At 41.3% G+C, this 17723-nt stretch overlaps 1 protein-coding gene across 1 annotated transcript in view; it reads left to right on the top strand.

The window, feature by feature from the left end:
* Positions 1–17723, top strand: part of LOC116316867 (potassium voltage-gated channel subfamily C member 1-like) — a 153233-nt gene that overhangs the window by 59874 nt on the left and 75636 nt on the right. Inside the window, exon 2 of the mRNA XM_039611608.1 lies at positions 8237–8368. Within this exon, the coding sequence (XP_039467542.1) occupies positions 8237–8368 (132 nt within the window). The remainder of the gene's footprint in view (positions 1–8236; positions 8369–17723) is intronic.

The raw sequence follows: 17723 nt of genomic DNA, 5'->3' as shown, positions 1-17723 counted from the left end.
TCGGTTCTCTGAAAACCTTTTACTGTATTTTAATCTATCGACCTCCTGGACCTGCTGGGGTCTTTCTAACTGAATTTAACGACCTTCTGACATCGATCATTAAATTGGAGAAGGTTGTAATATTGGGAGACTTCAACCTTCATATTGACGACGCTTCCTGTAACACTGCTGCTGAGCTCATCACTATCACTGAGTCTTTTAACTTTATGCAGCATGTTTCTGGCCCCACACATACAAAGGGCCACACACTGGACCTTGTTTTCTCCCTGGGTTTAAATATACATGATGTATGTGTGGAGGATGTGAGTGACCATAGCTGCATATTCTTTAATTTGTCATTTTACGTGGATCCTTCACCTCCTAAATTGATGATCCAAAGGCGGATTATAAACCAGGATGCTGCTGGAAGGTTCTCTGCCATGTTTGACCCTCGCATGGCTCAAAATGATATGGATTCACTTATTTTGTCTTTTAACAATCAATGTAAATCTATTTTAGATACGGTGGCACCTCTGAAATTAACTGTTGTCCATTCTTCAAATTTCTGTCCTTGGATAAATGAAAATATTCGAAATTTTAGGAGATATTGTTGCAAATTAGAACGTTTATGGAAGGCTTCCAAGCTTGAGGTCCATAGGGTACATCTCAAGGAATCAATTTTCTTACTTAATGACATAATAAAAAATGCCAGAACTGAATATTTTGCTAATCTAATAGCTTCAAAAAAGAAAAATCCCAGAGTATTGTTTGATACAATTAAGAACATTGTCTCTCCTGATGTTCCTCATGTACCAGTCTATACTAGATCTGATTGTAATGAGTTTTTAAACCATTTTGTTAATAAGGTCACTGCCATCAGGCCCAATATTTCTCCATCATCCTCTCAGTATCACACTGACACGTTGCTTACCTCTGACACCTGGTCCTCTTTTACTCCTGTTACCTTACAGGACATCAGTGCTCTGCTTGGTCAGATGAAACTGACTTCAAGCCACCTTGATGTACTTCCTCCATCATTTTTCATTAGTGTGTTTGACTCTATTGGCCCCTGTATTCTGGAAATAATTAATACTTCTCTTTATACTGGCTCAGTTCCCAGCTATTTTAAACAAGCTATTGTTGAACCAATATTAAAGAAATCAAATTTGGACCCATCTCTTCCAAGCAGTTACAGGCCAATATCAAAATTACCATTGGTGTCAAAGATCTTGGAAAAAACAGTTGCAGAACAACTTAACAACTTTTTGGAGAAGAACAATGTTCTGGACATTTTCCAGTCTGGTTTCCGCAAATTGCACTCCACTGAAACCGCTTTGCTTAAAGTATCTAGTGACATTTTGATGGCAGCAGACTCTGGAGAGTACACCGTTCTGGTTCTGTTGGATCTCAGCTCTGCTTTTGATACTGTTGATCACAGCATCATGATGAATAGGCTGAAGGACTTGTTCGGGATTACTGGTGTTGTTTTGAAATGGTTTATGTCGTATCTGTCTGAGAGATCCTTTACTGTCTGTATCAATCATGTGTTGTCTGAAACGTCAGTTCTGCCTTCTGGGGTACCTCAAGGATCTGTTTTAGGTCCTATTCTCTTTTTGCTGTATATCCTCCCTCTAGGCCAAATTATCAAACGTTACAGTAGTGTTTCTTATCATCTCTATGCTGATGACATTCAGTGGAGGAGTTTAAGTATCTCGGGGTCTTGTTCGCGAGTGATGGGAGAAGGGAGCCGGAGATCGACAGACGGATTGGTGCTGCGGCTGCAGTGATGCGGACGCTGCACCGGTCCGTCGTGGTGAAGAGGGAGCTGAGTGTAAAAGCGAAGCTCTCAATTTACCGGTCGATCTCGTCCCGACCCTCACCTATGGCCACGAGCTGTGGGTAGTGACCGAAAAAGAACGAGATCGCGGATACAAGCGGCAGAAATGAGCTTCCTCCGAAGGGTGGCTGGCCTCTCCCTTAGAGATAGGGTGAGAAGTTCGGCCATCCGGGAGGGGCTCAGAGTAGAGCCGCTGCTCCTCCACATCGAAAGGAGCCAGTTGAGGTGGTTCGGGCATCTGACAAGGATGCCCCTGGGCGCCTCCTGGGTGAGGTGTTCGGGCATGTCCCACCGGGAGGAGGCCCAGGGCAGACCCAGGACGCGCTGGAGAGATTATATCTCTCGGCTGGCCTGGGAACGCATTTGGTGTTCCCCGGATGAGCTGGAGGAGGTGGCTGGGGAGAGGGAGGTCTGGGCTTCTCTGCTTAGGCTGCTGCCCCCGCGACCCGACTTCGGATAAAGCGGATGAGGATGGATGGATGGATGGATGTTCTTTCAAAGCTTCTGAGTTTTATAAATTGTCTTGTTTAAATAATTGTCTGTCAGAAATCAAACAATGGTTAAATGACAATTTCCTCCAGTTAAATGCAGATAAAACAGAAACCTTGATTATTGCACCTGATCACATGCTCTCAGAAATTCAGCAGCATATCAGTTTTTTAGACCTTTCATTTCAGTCGAGTCTCAGAAACTTAGGTGTTATATTTGACAGTTCAATGTCTCTTGAGAAACACTCTAAACAACTTGTCCAGAACTGTTTTTATCATCTAAGAAACATTTCTAAACTCAGACTGCTGGTGTCAAAGGCAGAACTTGAGATGATTATTCATGCTTTTATCTCTTCTCGTTTGGATTATTGTAACGGTCTTTTTACGTGTCTCAACAAATCAGCTCTGGATCGCCTTCAGTCTGTGCAGAATGCAGCGGCAAGACTTTTAACTGGTACAAACAAGAGGTCTCACATTACTCCAGTTTTGGCTTCTCTTCATTGGTTGCCAGTAAATTTTAGGGTTCATTTTAAATTTTAGTTGTAACTTTTAGAGCTCTGCACGTGAAGCTCCCAGTATATCTCTGACCTGTTGAAACCTCATGCTTCATCCCGAGCACTTAGGTCTTCAGGTCAGAGGCTACTGGTGGTCCCACGTACTAGGTTTAAAACACGTGGGGATCGGGCTGTTGTCTTTACGCTGTCTAGACTCTACTGACTCCTTTAAAAAGCAGCTGAAGACATTTTTATACAAACGGGCTTTTAATTAATTTTAACTTGTATGTCTGATCTTATTGTGAAGCACTTTGTGATTTTTATCTGTGAAATGTGCTATATAAATAAATTTTACTTACTTACTTACTAGAAAGGTATAAGTTGGAAACCAGGGCCAGGCCCGCGTCTGCTGTCAAACCGCTCGCTCGCTTCTCTCTCTCTCTCTCTCTCTCTCTCGCGGCAGCTGTCAGAGCAGCTTTTTGAACGCAGTCACGTGTTCCACGGTCCAGTAAAGAGACACAGAACAAAACAGCCCACACAGAGTTCTTATGGCCACAGCCGTAACACAGGCAAAATGTTTGGGTAACAAGGATTAAGGGAGATGGCTCATTGGCACACTGGCAGCTTCTTTAATAGGCCACAAGTCTACTGTATCTGATAGAACATCTACTCATTGGTGGATGTAGCTCAGGATCTGAAGGCTGGTGGTGTGATCTCTGACTGCTGCAGTCTGCATGTTACATATCCTTGGGCAGATCTGGGCCTTAGGTTTGGATTTTCTTTTTCCTCCCAGTAATAAACACCTTCATTTAGAAACTTCATTTTGTGCTTACTAGTGTTAATTTTGCCAAGTGTTATCCTTGTCTTATATTTAAATATGTTTGACGATCTGAAACATTTAAGTGTAACAAAAATAAAGAGAAATGAGAAAGTGTGTCCAAACTTTTGACTGATAGTATATATATCAGAAGTTTGGACACCTTCTCATTTAATGGTTTTTCTTCATTTTTACTACTTTCTACATTGTAGATACAAACTGAAGACACCAAATATATAAAGAAACATATATGGAATTGTGTAGCAAAGAAAAAAAAGATAAATAACTCTAAATATATTTTAAATTCCTGAAAGTAGCCAGTTTTGTTGACAGAGCTACAAACCCTTCTCTCAGTGAGCTTCATGATGTAGTCACCTGAGATGGTTTCACCTCACAGGTGTGCCTGTCAGGGTTCATCTGTGGAATTTCTTGTGTTCTTAATGGTGTTGGGAGCATCAGTTGTGCAGCAGTTAGGTTGGTACACAGCTGACAGCCCTATTTGACAAAAGTTAGAATTTATATTATGGTAAGAAATAGAGCTGGGCGATAGCACGATAACGATATGTATTGCGAAATAACTTTTTCTCGATAGAAAATTAAACTATTGCGATAGGCCTCATCTCTCTTGTCCTCTTAAAAAAAAAAAAAAAAGAACAGCCAATCCAAATTAAGTAGCGCAGAGCCGAACCAATCACAGCCGCAGAGTCACGTCACGTGACTTGTTACGTACAGCACAAGCGCCAAGGCGCACATGTGTATTTGTTTTTGCAGCCGTGGAGCCCGGGTAATGAAGGAAAGGAGTGTGCCGACTAGAGAAAAATCAACCGAGAGCGTGAGCGAAGGTTACCGAAGAAAAAACAGATGATGGTTCCAATGCCGGAGAGCTTGTCGAACGGAAGGGCCACAGAAGTTCCGTGGTGTGAAGGTATTTCGGCTATTTCAAGTCTGACAAAAACAGAGTAGCGCGCACTGTAAATTGTGCCGAAAGCAAGTCTGGAAATACAATAAAGCGGTGCATGCTCAATCTCTGACTGAAAGCGCTAATTCGTCATTCGGCTTTTGTCAGACTAAAGTAACTGTTAAAACTGTTTGAAAAGCTAAGCTATACAACAAGGAGAGATTGAGAATTTCCTTTTAGTTCTCAGTTTATTTGATATTGACAAAAGTTAGTCAATTTTGTCTGTTCTTCTGTAAAACAAACTAAGATTTATTTTTAGAATTAATATTTTGTTTCTAAGTGGAATTGACAATTTAGTCTGTTTGTTTGTTCTATTTTGAAACTTAAACACTTTAGCGGCTGCCTTTTGTGTAGTTTGCAATATTTGCCTTTATTTTTCTGAAACTGAAGTCTCATGTTCCTTAAGTACATCTGCCCTGTTGAACTTATTATGGGAAATAAATATTTTAATTAAAACAAGCTGCTGATTATTTCACATTTTACTTGTGAGCAACGGCACATTTAAATCTTACAAATATAGTTATTTGGCTTATATCGTGATATATATCGTTATCGCCTGAAATGAAAAAAACATATCGTGATATGAAAAAATCTTATATCGCCCAGGTCTAGTAAGAACCAATCGGCTAAGTAAAGAGAAACAACAGTCCATCATTACTTTAAGAACTGAAGGTCAGTCAGTTGGAAAATTGATAAAACTTCTGATGTCTCTGAAGTGAATGTGTCCTCAAGTGCAGTCGCAAAAACCATCAAGCACTACGATGAAACTGTCTCACATGAGGACCGCCCAGGAAAGGAAGACCAAGAGTCACCTCTGCTGCTGAGGATACATTCATCCGAGTCACCAGCCTCAGAAATCCCAAGTCAACTGTTCAGAGGAGACTGTGTGAATCAGACCTTTATCTCAAATAGCTGCTAAGAAGCTACGACTAAGGAAAAGCAACAAGCAGAAGAGATTTGTTTAGACCAAGAAACACAAGGAATGGACATTAGACTAGTGGAAATCTGTACTTTGGTCTGATGAGTTAGGTTAGGTTTGAGATCTTTGGTTCCACTCACTGTGTCTTTGTGTGATGCAGAAAAGGTGAACATATGGTCCACGGATGGTTCCCATTGTGAAGCATGGAGGAGGAGGTGTGATGGTGTGGGGAACACACAGGGACATGCCATCCCGTCATTTAGTTTTCAACAATGACCCCAAACACACCTCCAGGCTGTGCCAGGGCTATTTGACCAAAGAGAGTGATGGAGTGCTGCACCAGATGGCTTGGCCTCCACAGTCACCTGACCTAAACCCAGTGGAGATGGTTTGGGATGGGATGGACCACAGAGTGAAGGCAAAAGGACCAACAAGTGCTCAGCATCTCTGGGGACTCCTTCAAGACTGTTGGAAAGCTTTGGGTCTTAAGCAGGTCAATTATTCATTTCATGATGCAGCATATGTTTTCCTTTCAGTGAAAGGACTTGAGTATACTGTACGTGTAACCAGGCTCGATTACACTTTGGTGTAAGTGGCCCAGCCAAATCATTTCCTTTTTCCATTTCCTTTCCAATCACTTCCATGGTCACAGGCCAATAAAATGAAACACCTGGACACTGCTTCCTGAAGCATTTGTGAAAGAATGGGTCTCTCGAAGGAGCTCACTCACCAGCCTGTGCAAACAGTTGTGAAATTTCCCTGTATTTCATACTGATATTATATCAAAGAAGACGTGATTGGGTATGGGAGCCATAAAGTGGTAGGCCACAGAGGGGCACAGAGTGAGATCAGCGTATGCTGAGCCATAGAGGTCAGAGGCCACCAACTTTCTGCAGAAGCAATCAGTACTTCAAACTTCATGCGGTGTGCAGATTAGCTCAAAAACAGTGCATTGCAAGCTTGATGGAATTGGTTTTTCATGGAAAGTGCATCCAAGCCTTACATCACCAAGTGCAATACAAGAGTAAAGCACTGGTGTAAAGCCCACTGAAACTGGCAATCCGATGGATGTTTGGTGGTTGCCAGAAAAATTGTACTTAGTGGAGGTGGAATAATGGTGTGGGGTATCTTTTTCAGGAGTTGGGCTCAGTCTCTTTGTTCCAGTGAAACTTAATCCTTCAGCTTACCAAGGCATCTTGGACAATTTCACGCTCCCACCTTTGTGGGAACAGTTTGGGGATGACCCCTTTCTGTTCCAACATGACTGTGCACCAGTGTGCAAAGCAACGTCTATAAAGGCCTGGATGACCAGTTTTGGTGCCTGCACACATGGACAGGCAAATTAATTTATAACTTAAGTTCTACTGGCAGCAGGACTTAAATGACCTATAATGTACTTTCTTCCTGTATGTTGGTGGCTGAGTGAGTCTGCTCTCCAAGTAAAATGGTTTTGTTGACAATGCCAATACAGGGTGACTGACACAGGCTGATCCAGCATCCATGTTACTGAACACTGGAAAGTGTGTATCCTTTTGAAGGTGGTTTATGGTCAGGGTAAGTTTTAGAGCTGAGAAAATGGTTAAGGGAGAAAATGAATGCAAGTCAGTGTGGTTTCCTCTGAAGGGATGGAAGCTCTATTCTATGTGTGTGTCTGTGTGTCTCTGTGTGTGTATGTGTGTGTGTGTATATATATCCAGGGCAGCTGTAGATAGCAGTGTTAAATTAGTCTGGGATAATAAGCTGTGGGACTTGATTTGCTCCCTGAGGATTAGAAGTAAACTTCATCTGTCCATCTTCATCACTGACCTGAAAGGCAAAGGCACAGACTTGAGAAAAAGCAAGCAGATGAAAATGCTCACATACGTAGTGATTCATTGTGAGCACACACAAACAAATGACATACATGTGTGTGTTTGAAAAAGCACAACTGCATGACATTACTGACTTTCATCATTGACCTACAGAGAGCTGCTGTTTGACATGTGAACACGTGTAGACGTGGTTTGACTGATTCTAAAACTACTAAAATGTAACAAAAATGTTACAATGGATCAGTACCATCATTGAGCTTATTACTTTTCCCACTCATTCACACTGTGACATATATACATAAATATATGTGTGTGTGCGTGTGTGTGTGTGTGTTTTAAAACCAAATATCCAGTTGAGGGCTGTAAGGAATGTTTGTGACTATGCTCTGTGCACAGCGTATAAGCTGGCAACTGATCACCACCAAATGCAGCTGGCTGAGTACAGCCACAATGTTTACCATAGATCCTTTACAGGAATGGTATGCAGTGTGTCTTTCAGAAATTTGCAAACACTGAAAAACTGAGGACTGAGGAGGCAGGTTTTCAAAATGATGTACAGCACATGAACAGTGTGTCGTGTCCTTCATCAAGAAAAGAAATGAAGCTGTGACACAGGACCTGACTAACTAACTGAAGCCTCATCAGAAATGATCTCAACGGAATGAATCAAAAATCTATTCTTAATGAAGGGGCGCTTTCTGCATCCTTTCTTTCTTCCTGACTGTGTTCTCAAATATGTTGAACCACTCAGGACCTTTGCACTGAATCGACAGGATTACTCCACACTGGCTTCAGTGCGTTGTTGGCACCCCCTCCTGTGGGAGAAGCGCACTAAAGTGAGCTGGTGATAATGTCCTGATGTGTTGTTTGAAAAAACAGAGTAAACTGTAACACCTTTCTTGTTCTCTGTCTACTGTCACTGTTTCTCTACAGTATGTGGCTTTTGCCTCACTCTTCTTCATCCTGCTCTCCATCTCCACATTCTGCCTGGAGACCCATGAAGCCTTCAACACCATCTACAACAAAACAGAGAATGTCACCGTCGGCAACGTGACACGTGAAGAGGTACGGTGAAGTTTTAGTGACACGGTTTGCCCAACCACACTAGGACACAGTAGGTACCGCCTTGGGAAATATATGTCTCTTTAAGTACCACTCTTGTGACAGATATTAAAATACAGTAGCAATGGCCTAAAACTTCACTACATACGTAGTTGGGACAATTTTATGTCTTATATAAATGTTATTTATTACTGACTGCCATCAGCAGCCAGTAACATTTAGATATTGGCAACATAGCCTACACTCCTCATGTATGAATGGCTCTGTAACAGTGTTCTGTGATGTTTGGGTCAAGGAAGGTCAGCTTCAGCCTCACACTGGAGTCAGCATCCAACCTACTTCTGTATTCTAGCATATGAAGAGAAACTTTTCTTGCATTAATATGTGGTCGACAATGGAAGTGCATGGCCTTGTCTAAGAGTCAAAAATGTCAAAAACGTCTGATTTCTGAAAGCAAACTTCATTGTCTCATCACAAGATAGTTCTATTAAACCCTCCTGCTCTTTGAGCATGCTTCGATGCTGAATGGGTTTCTCACTTCTGCTGTTCGCTTCTGCTGTCGCTGGGAAATATTCACTGAACTGTCTGAGAGAGACAAGATGCACAATGATGCTGTCTCTGACAGTGAGGGTCAGGCTGTTGTCAGACAGGAAACTCCAAACTGGGGAAACCTGAAACATCGCCTGTCTTGACCTTTATTTGGAATAAAAGGTGTATTCGTTGTTGTTCTGCACATCAAAAGCAGTGATGGACACTCCCTGTAGGCCCAAGTTCGGCTCTTTTAAATGAGAAAAAATGTCCGACTAGTATGTTAGCTGACCGAGTCACAGAATGTCTTCAAAAACATCGAATAAAGGGAAGTTTTTGCCCTGTAAGAACATCTGCACATCTCTGTCCTATTTAAAAAGCATTGTACGGATCATCCCCCTTGAAAGCCATCTTACTTCTGTATGGACCAAAAAGTCCTCTGAGCTGCACTTTGATCTTCATATCTAATGCATCTTTGCAATATCTGTAGTCTTATTGAGCTGAATAGAAAAATAGCAAATGCGCTTAATGTTCTCAGTCGGTATGTTCTTAAGTTCATTTGGTCTGACTGCTATTTGCAGCAACAGTAAGTTGCTGCAAAGAGGCATCAAGTTAATCTGCAGTACAGCCTGCAGTACATGATGTCTGTTAACCCTGGCTGGTGGTAGACACAGCTGTTTGCCAGTGACGTGTAACGTACCAGCTTTTGCTGTGTGGAGAAAGACACAATATGAAGCTCATTGTGCTTTGGCGTTGGGTGTACCGTATATCTATATGGCTGACTTTGCTGTCTTCTCAGAAAAAAGTCAGCTGATTTGGCTTTCAGCACTGTGTGCTTGGTTGTAGGATGTGATGGCTTCATGCATTTAATACTGAGAATAATAATTCAACCCAAGAAAAGAAAAGAATAAGAATCTTCATCAGTGCACAACATCCTCTGTCCCATTCCAAAAGAATCCAAACTTGATGTAACTCACTGTTGTGTGCCGTTTGCTGGCATCAGGTATGACTGCGGAGTCACCACCATCACTAGTGCTGGTAGCTTCTGTTTACTATCCCAGCTTAGTTTGTCAACCCTTTTAGCTTACACCCGGTAAGCTTGTAATCTAATGGCTGATTTAAGTTTTTGTCCTTCTTTTTCAAGAAGGACAAAAACATAGTTCAAACTCAATTTCAGTGATCTTTTGGTTAAGAAATAAATATATGTAGGAGACTTCCTGCATACCACCAGTGGTAAGCGCACCACAGTTTGAGAGATCTTGCCACCAGACATTTCAGTCCAGTCCAAAGAGCATATATGGGTAATGTTCACACCTTCATCTCATTGTCCAATAATAACTTTGAGTTTTGATGAATGCTCAAATCCCAGAAAGTAAATTCTGCTCATCTGGACATTGTGTTTTTAGTCTTGAGACGGAAGGAATGAGTGACAGTGAAAACACATTCAGATGACCAGAATCAGCTTTCTATTACAACATAGAGTTTTATCTTTGTAAGTTAAGCAGTTTTTCTGCTGAAACATATGCTGTCCTCTGGATTTGATACTTATTGGGCTACATACTTATTATACAGGCTATACAGTACATAACATCAAACTTTACATGTTTTATGTAATTGAAATGTTTAATTATGTGGGCTACAGAAAATAACAGTAATAGACTATATTTATATGAAATGTGTAAACTTAATGCATTTAAATCATTTTAACCACATGCAACACCTGCATATGTGTGTTTTTAAAAAAAACTCCACATATGCCACCCTAAGAAAAGTTCTCTAGATCCGCCCCTAGTTGCCAGATTGAGCACCTGTCACTGGTTCATGTTTTATCCTTAATGTGTCCATGTTGTTAGGCAGTCATTGTTGCTGAGCAGGAGCGTCCCACGAGCACTGACATTCTGGAGATGGTCTGTCTTGGTTGCTTGGCCACATTGAACTGGACCCTAATCAAGGTTTTATCCACCATGACTAAGAGAACCAACTGTTCACTGAATATATAAAATATTCCTGGAGTTGATATGTGCCAGTGTTATAATGATATAATCATTGAATGAAGTCTGAACTAGTTCAGGCAGTCAACTCATAACATGGCTCCCTCTCTTCACATCATATGACTAACACACACACTCTTGGATTCTATTTAAAGTACAGCTTCCCCATCTCTCTCTCTCTCTCTCTAACATGTTAGTGCCATTGCTCCTCTTCATCACTGTTTACTACTAAGTAGTGTGAGCAGTGGTCTCCTCTCAATAAAGCCCAAAATGGCTCCCGGTGGTCCTGAAACTCCTTAAAAAGCTAAAGCAGATGTTTACACTATTATAGCAGTATCTAAATTACACACTGGCATGTTGCTCAGTACTAATTTGTGGGATCCTTCCCTTTAAGGAGATCCAGAGACTGGACCCAAACCTTATGAGAAAAATGCCTTGAATGGATTCAGCCTTGAACTCTTGTCATCTAGTCATCACACTAGTGACTGCTATTAAAAATAAGGAAATCTACTGTTCATTTTTGATTATATCAACTGTATATGTGCAGTCGTACTATATATGTAATAATATTACATCTTAATAATAAAAGATGAGGAACAGAGGTATTGACTGCATTTTATTGTGCAACAGTATATACTAGGGGGGCAACAATACATGTATCGGTATTGAACCGTTCGATACAGTGCTTTCGGTTCGGTACGCATATGTATCGAACAATACAAATTTTTTAATTTATTTTATCAACTTTTCTTCTGACGATGCTGTCTGTGTTGAGAGTTCAGTGGATCTGCATTCGACTACTCCGCCTAGGTTGCACTGTCGAGTGCAGATCCACTGAGCGCAGCGCAAGCTAGCAAGATAGAAGCTAAGCTCGTTGCAACATGGCAACTGCCTCAACGCTACTGAAATTGAACCTCCCCCACCCTCATTCAGATCTGGCGTTTGGAACTGTTTTGGTTTTCATGTGAAGTATGACCCTGATGGTAAGCGCGTCATGGACAAAAGTAAAACAGTATGTCGGATGTGCCACGCAATGCTCAATTAGATTGGTGGGAACTAGTGCGTTAGCGCAGTTAGCTCGTTAATGTGCTGACGCCGTCCAGCCCCACGCACGGGGCGATCTGCGATAACTTGTTAACGGAGATTTGCCGCGTCATGGCATCAATGTCATTTTAACGAGATTAACGCTGACAGCACTAGTGGGAACACAACGGATATGACTGCACATTTACGCCGACATCATCCTAGTGCAAAGACAAGTGGAAGCAGACAAAAACAACAAGCACGCATCCTACAAGCTTTACCCGAGTCATTTAGACAGCCGTTAGCACATGATTCTCCTTATGGGGACCTGATATGTTTAATATGCTGCTCAGAATATAGCCCAGACGAAGCGTGTAGTATAGCTTTTATTTTGGAAAGAGCCATTTCTCTAATAAACTCTCTTTTCCAAAGATAAGTGATTTCTTGATCAGATAATTTATTTTTTTTATTGTTTTGTTTCAGCAACATTAAATTTAAAAACTGTACTTTTGAGTTAAAATCTATATTTACAATTTTAATAAATGACAAATTAAAAATGCATGAACATTTTTTTGTATCGACAAAATATCGACCCGTGACACCAAAGTATCAAACCGAACCGAACCGTGAATTTTGTGTATCGTTGCACCCCTAGTATATACATTTGTGATTTGTCATGAAGCGTGGAATGAGAGGCATGAACATGCAGTACTTAGACACCAGCAGGTTAATCTGAAAACAAACCTTTAGTTTGGATGCAGAAGATCCACAGAGGGAAAAATTAAACAGCAAAATCCAAACTTTGTGAAGAACAGGGAGCACATGAGAGGATGTTAAAGAATGACCTGAAATAGAACAAAGGAAGCAAAATTAAATGCAAGACACAAAAGACTAGCAAAAAAGTAAGGATAATAATAAACACCTAAGATCCACATGAAGGGAACACTGAGCCTATCATCCAGACTACATTAACTGTAGTACTTTTCATATCTATCTATAAAGTTTCCCTTTAAAGTCTTACATTGTAACACAGAAAATAAAAACTGATGCTGACAGTAAACAAGACATTTCAACATGCTGCAATTTTTTAAGTGAGACTTGGAACCTGCTAGTTTCAAGTCTCAATTGTAACAGCGTTACTTCTGCACAAGGTGCAAACTCACCTTCTCACTACCCCACGACACCAACAGCTTTAAAATGAATTCACTGATAGAAAGAAAAACAGGTGACACCTGAATAGATAAATCTATTGAAATCCAAGCAAGAGTGCTGAACGCTAACTATTATGTGCAGGTAGCCAAAAAGCTAAAATGGCTAGCATCACCTCAGCCCTTACCTTTGCTAGAAACTCTACTCTCGTCTTAATATCAAGAGAGGGAAGTTTCAAAATTTTAATAATGCTTAGAAGACTATTCATGAAGATTTAGTGCCAAGGTGGAATAAAGACAGTTTTTTTTTATATTAGTAAGCTATTACCAGTTAGCTTGAGTATGGCGTATACTGGCCTTTCAGTTCCAGCATATACAGTTGTGCTGCAGACTGTGAATGTCCGTTTTTCCTGCCTCCAAGTTATTATTATTGTTTTTACAACAATTTTAGAATTTCCCGGTCTCCACAGTACTTACCTGAATGTAAACACTAGATGGTTTTGTAAGGTCCATTTGCTGTCCTTCACCTGGGACAAAGCTATAAATGGTCAATTTTCCTCTGCTGAATTTTCTCTTGTGCTGGCTGAAAAGTCTTCACCTTCTAATTCCACACAGTACCGTTGTAAAGTTGCCCATAATCCACAATTTTTATTTATACCTTGATTTGTTTGCATCATTTTACACTCTGCACATCAAATTTTAGAGATATATTTGCTGCATAAAACTAGAATTAAACAGTTTTATATTTTAAATAAAATTATGTTAAACTTGCGGCTGTATTTTTACATACTTTTTGTGTGTAAAAATAAATACATTTTGTGTAAGAAAATATAGAAATAATGATTATTGTTCATGTTATTTTACAAAAAGACATGTTAGTTTACAGACTATTTATTTTGTAATTTTATTGAGTTTTGATGTATTAACAGGAAAATTCTGTAGCAGTGTTAAATTATGAAATTACAATTCTTTTACAGTGTGTGACATATGAGCTTGATTAAAGTAATGTGTGTGCTCATTTACATTTTGTAAAGCTGTTACGGCCCTAGCAGGGCCTCCTACTGAAGTTGCCTGTGTGGGCGTGTCCTGCCAGCTCTCCTGCCTTAGGTGCCACTTTTTTCTTTTGTACGGCTGACTCACATCAGCAATTAAAGGTATTTAAGCCCGGAGAAAGATGAGCTCTGGGCCAGAGTGCCATGTGAGTGGTTGCAGCTAGTGAGCTGTGTTTGGTGATTGTTTATTCCTGCCAGTGTTTTGTGACTAAACTCTTTTTTGACTTACTTTTCAGTTTACTGACCAGTGCTTGTGTTTTGTTTGTTTCCTTAAATGGTGATAGCGGCTTGTCCGTCTCTTTTAGTTGAGCTACTTTAATAAAACTCTTTAATTTAACCATTTTGCCTCTGTCTCCTTTTTCTGACCCGGACACATTTTGTTACTTCCCCTGCATCACCTGGACCCTTTTAAGGGAATGTAACAAGTGGGGGCTCATCCGGGATCCGAAAAGGGGGTTTGAAATTAGTGGTGTTTGGTTTTTTCTGCTTTTACGTAATGGTTGTGTTGCCTTTTGAGAAGAATAGAAATACACCTTCCCAGTTAAGTTGAGTGTCCAGGTGAGCTTTTTAAGTTCTTCCTTCGGGCACTCCTTTGTTATTTTGCCTTTCTTATTTTCTGAGTAATCCTGGGTGGGGATTAGTTCCCTGTTGGGGGTAGGCAATTCAGGGCTCCGGTCGCTGAAGCTTTGCCTTTCAAGTTGCCTCGAGCCCAGCACACTCCAGAAGATAGGTAGGTAAAGTTTGTTGTGCTTAGGAACTGGGTAAGTTGTATTTGGTAGTGTGTACAGCAGCAAGAGGTAAGTTGGTCAGTTAAAGTAAGTTGTGTAGTTCTCCATTAATTGGTTAATTGTTAGGTAGTCTCTGAGTGAGTTGGCAGAGGGGTGTGGTGGTGTCTTAATTAGGGTGTTTGCTAAGCCTTCTGCCGCCCCCAAAATGGATGTTACAGCTATCAGTGCACAGATGTCTAGAGGCTCGTTTCTGAGTAATAACATCCACTTGGTTCTAGTTTTCTGTGAGTCCAGTGTTCATCGCTTCTTCATTGCATTTGAACGCATAGCGACTGCACTGCAATGGCCTCAAGACATGTGGTGCGTGATGTTGCTGTGTAAGTTGACAGGTAAGGCTCAGGAGGTTTGTTCTGGTTTACCTATGGAGGACTGCTTGGTTTATGAAAAGCTTAAAAGTGGTGTCCTCAAAGCCTTTGAACTTGTCCCTGAAGCCTATAGGCAGCATTTTCGAGGTTTGGAGTTGGCACTGGGTCAGTCCTACCTTGACTTGACAAAAGCAAAGCTCTTTGATAGGTGGTGTTCTACAATCTAGGTTAATGATGTGGGGTTGTTACGTGAGCTTGTGCTGGTGGAGGAATTTAAGAATGCAGTGCCTGAGTCTATTGCTTGTTGTTTAAGTGAACAGAGGGTTTCCACTTTACAGCAAGCTGCCACCTTGGCAGATGAGTTTAAGCTAACTCATAAGACAAATGCTGTAGGACATGATATCCCCCTGCGCCATAGTAAATCTTTGAGAGCTATGAGTGGGCTGGCTAACAAGGCTAATGCAGTTGTGGTTTTAAGATCTAGGCCCAAACTGTGTTTCTTCTGCCATAAGCCTGGCCATGTGGTTGCTAATTGTGTGAAACTGGCACTTAAGCGGAAAGCGCATCCGAAGGGAAGAAGGCCTGATTTGAAAACGGTCAGTCGTGGTTCCCAATCTGACAAGGTTGTCAGGCCCAGCAAAAGACCACACTTGGGGCATAGTTGCTTAAGGGGCTCCTGTGGTCAGTGTAAGAGGTCAACTAACCCTGAACTGCCACTGGGTGACCATTTCTCAGGTCCTCAAAACCTGCAAGGGGACAGATTGGGTATAACACCACCACTCAGACCTGCACCCCTGGCTAACAAACATGCCTGTACCCGTGACCTGAGGAATCGTCTGAAAAGCGTTTCAGTAAGGCCCACTAGCTGCCTGCTGGGTTCTCCACATGTGATGGCTAAAAAAAAGCCCTGGCTATCAGATGGGAGACTGTTTCAAGGGTCTTGGGCCACACTCAGTCAGTATTGTGAACCCATTGAGATGGGGTTGACAGCTTCCGCAGGAAATGCCTAGCCGTTGTTATGGGGTTTGGTAGGTGGAAAGCCTACAATTTTGGTGGTGCAATGGTTATGGACTTGATTAATTGTTTTGGTTATTGCAATAGGTAAAACCATTTGACAAACCACAGGTTTGTATTTATGGGAGGGAGTGTTACGGCCCTAGCAGGGCCTCCTACTGAAGTTGCCTGTGTGGGCGTGTCCTGCCAGCTCTCCTGCCTTAGGTGCCACCTTTTTCTTTTGTACGGCTGACTCACATCAGCAATTAAAGGTATTTAAGCCCGGAGAAAGATGAGCTCTGGGCCACAGTGCCATGTGAGTGGTTGCAGCTAGTGAGCTGTGTTTGGTGATTGTTTATTCCTGCCAGTGTTTTGTGACTAAACTCTTTTTTGACTTACTTTTCAGTTTACTGACCAGCGCTTGAGTTTTGTTTGTTTCCTTAAATGGTGATAGCGGCTTGTCCGTCTCTTTTAGTTGAGCTACTTTAATAAAACTCTTTAATTTAACCATTTTGCCTCTGTCTCCTTTTTCTGACCCAGACACATTTTGTTACTTCCCCTTCATCGCCTGGACCCTTTTAGGGGAACGTAACAAAAGCTGCTGGTCAAATAACGGATTAAACACAGTGTTGTTTTCAGCAAAAAACACTATAGTTGTTTTATCTGAACTGGCCACTAAATCAGATTAAAACTCTAAGAAATCAGACAGTGAGTGTGAGTAAGGGCCAGGTGGATGATAGGTAACAAGTAAAAAACAAAGCTTTTTGGTTTCTCGGGTTAGGGTGAAGTAAAACTGTCTGGATCTTTGCTTGATTAAAAAGCTGGTGTGAAAAACTGCTTCCACTCTGCAGCCGCTGCTTCAAGGCAGACAAAAATCAATATGTTGATCAGTAATTAAATCATTTACTAAGAGAGAGACCTAATGTTTCATAATCCACATTTAATCATTTTACCCTTGGTTGCAGCTGATGATGCTACATTGTTCTTTCTTTATATATTTTTATGCTATGATGTTTTGTTTATCTTGGACGGGTTTTGGGTCGATGAGAGTAGAGAAGCTTCTGAGAGGCGTGTAAAACTGAAACTCTGCTTCCTGCTCTCAGCTCTACGGGGTTTTTCAAGAACGTTTCCCAATCTTCTATAAAGCCCACTTTGGCACCACTCAGGCAACTAGCAATTTAAAAAATAACGCGCAGCTATATATTCCTGGTCTGAATGGGAGAGGGCCAGGGAAAGCTACAGCATCTGACATTATTTTGGCAAGATACACAACAATGCAACATTTTACTAAATCTATGTTTATTTTTAGCCAGCTGTTTTAGGGTACCACAAGCATCACCTGCTCTGGCCCTTGGAAGATAACCAGCAATGCTTGATGCAGTCTTCAGCTTAATGTTTACCAGAACAGAGTCGCCAACCAATCTGCAGGAGGGACAGATGAAGAAGACATGCTGCTTGTGATTTGGCTAACATTTGTATAACCATGTGGTAGCAACTGCCTTAAGCAGATAGCTGTAGCTAAGGAGTTAC

Source organism: Oreochromis aureus, linkage group 4 (assembly GCF_013358895.1).
Source record: "Oreochromis aureus strain Israel breed Guangdong linkage group 4, ZZ_aureus, whole genome shotgun sequence".
NCBI lineage: Eukaryota > Metazoa > Chordata > Actinopteri > Cichliformes > Cichlidae > Oreochromis > Oreochromis aureus.
The sequence above is the reverse complement of the archived record's forward strand: the minus strand, read 5'-3'. Positions and strand labels throughout refer to the sequence as shown.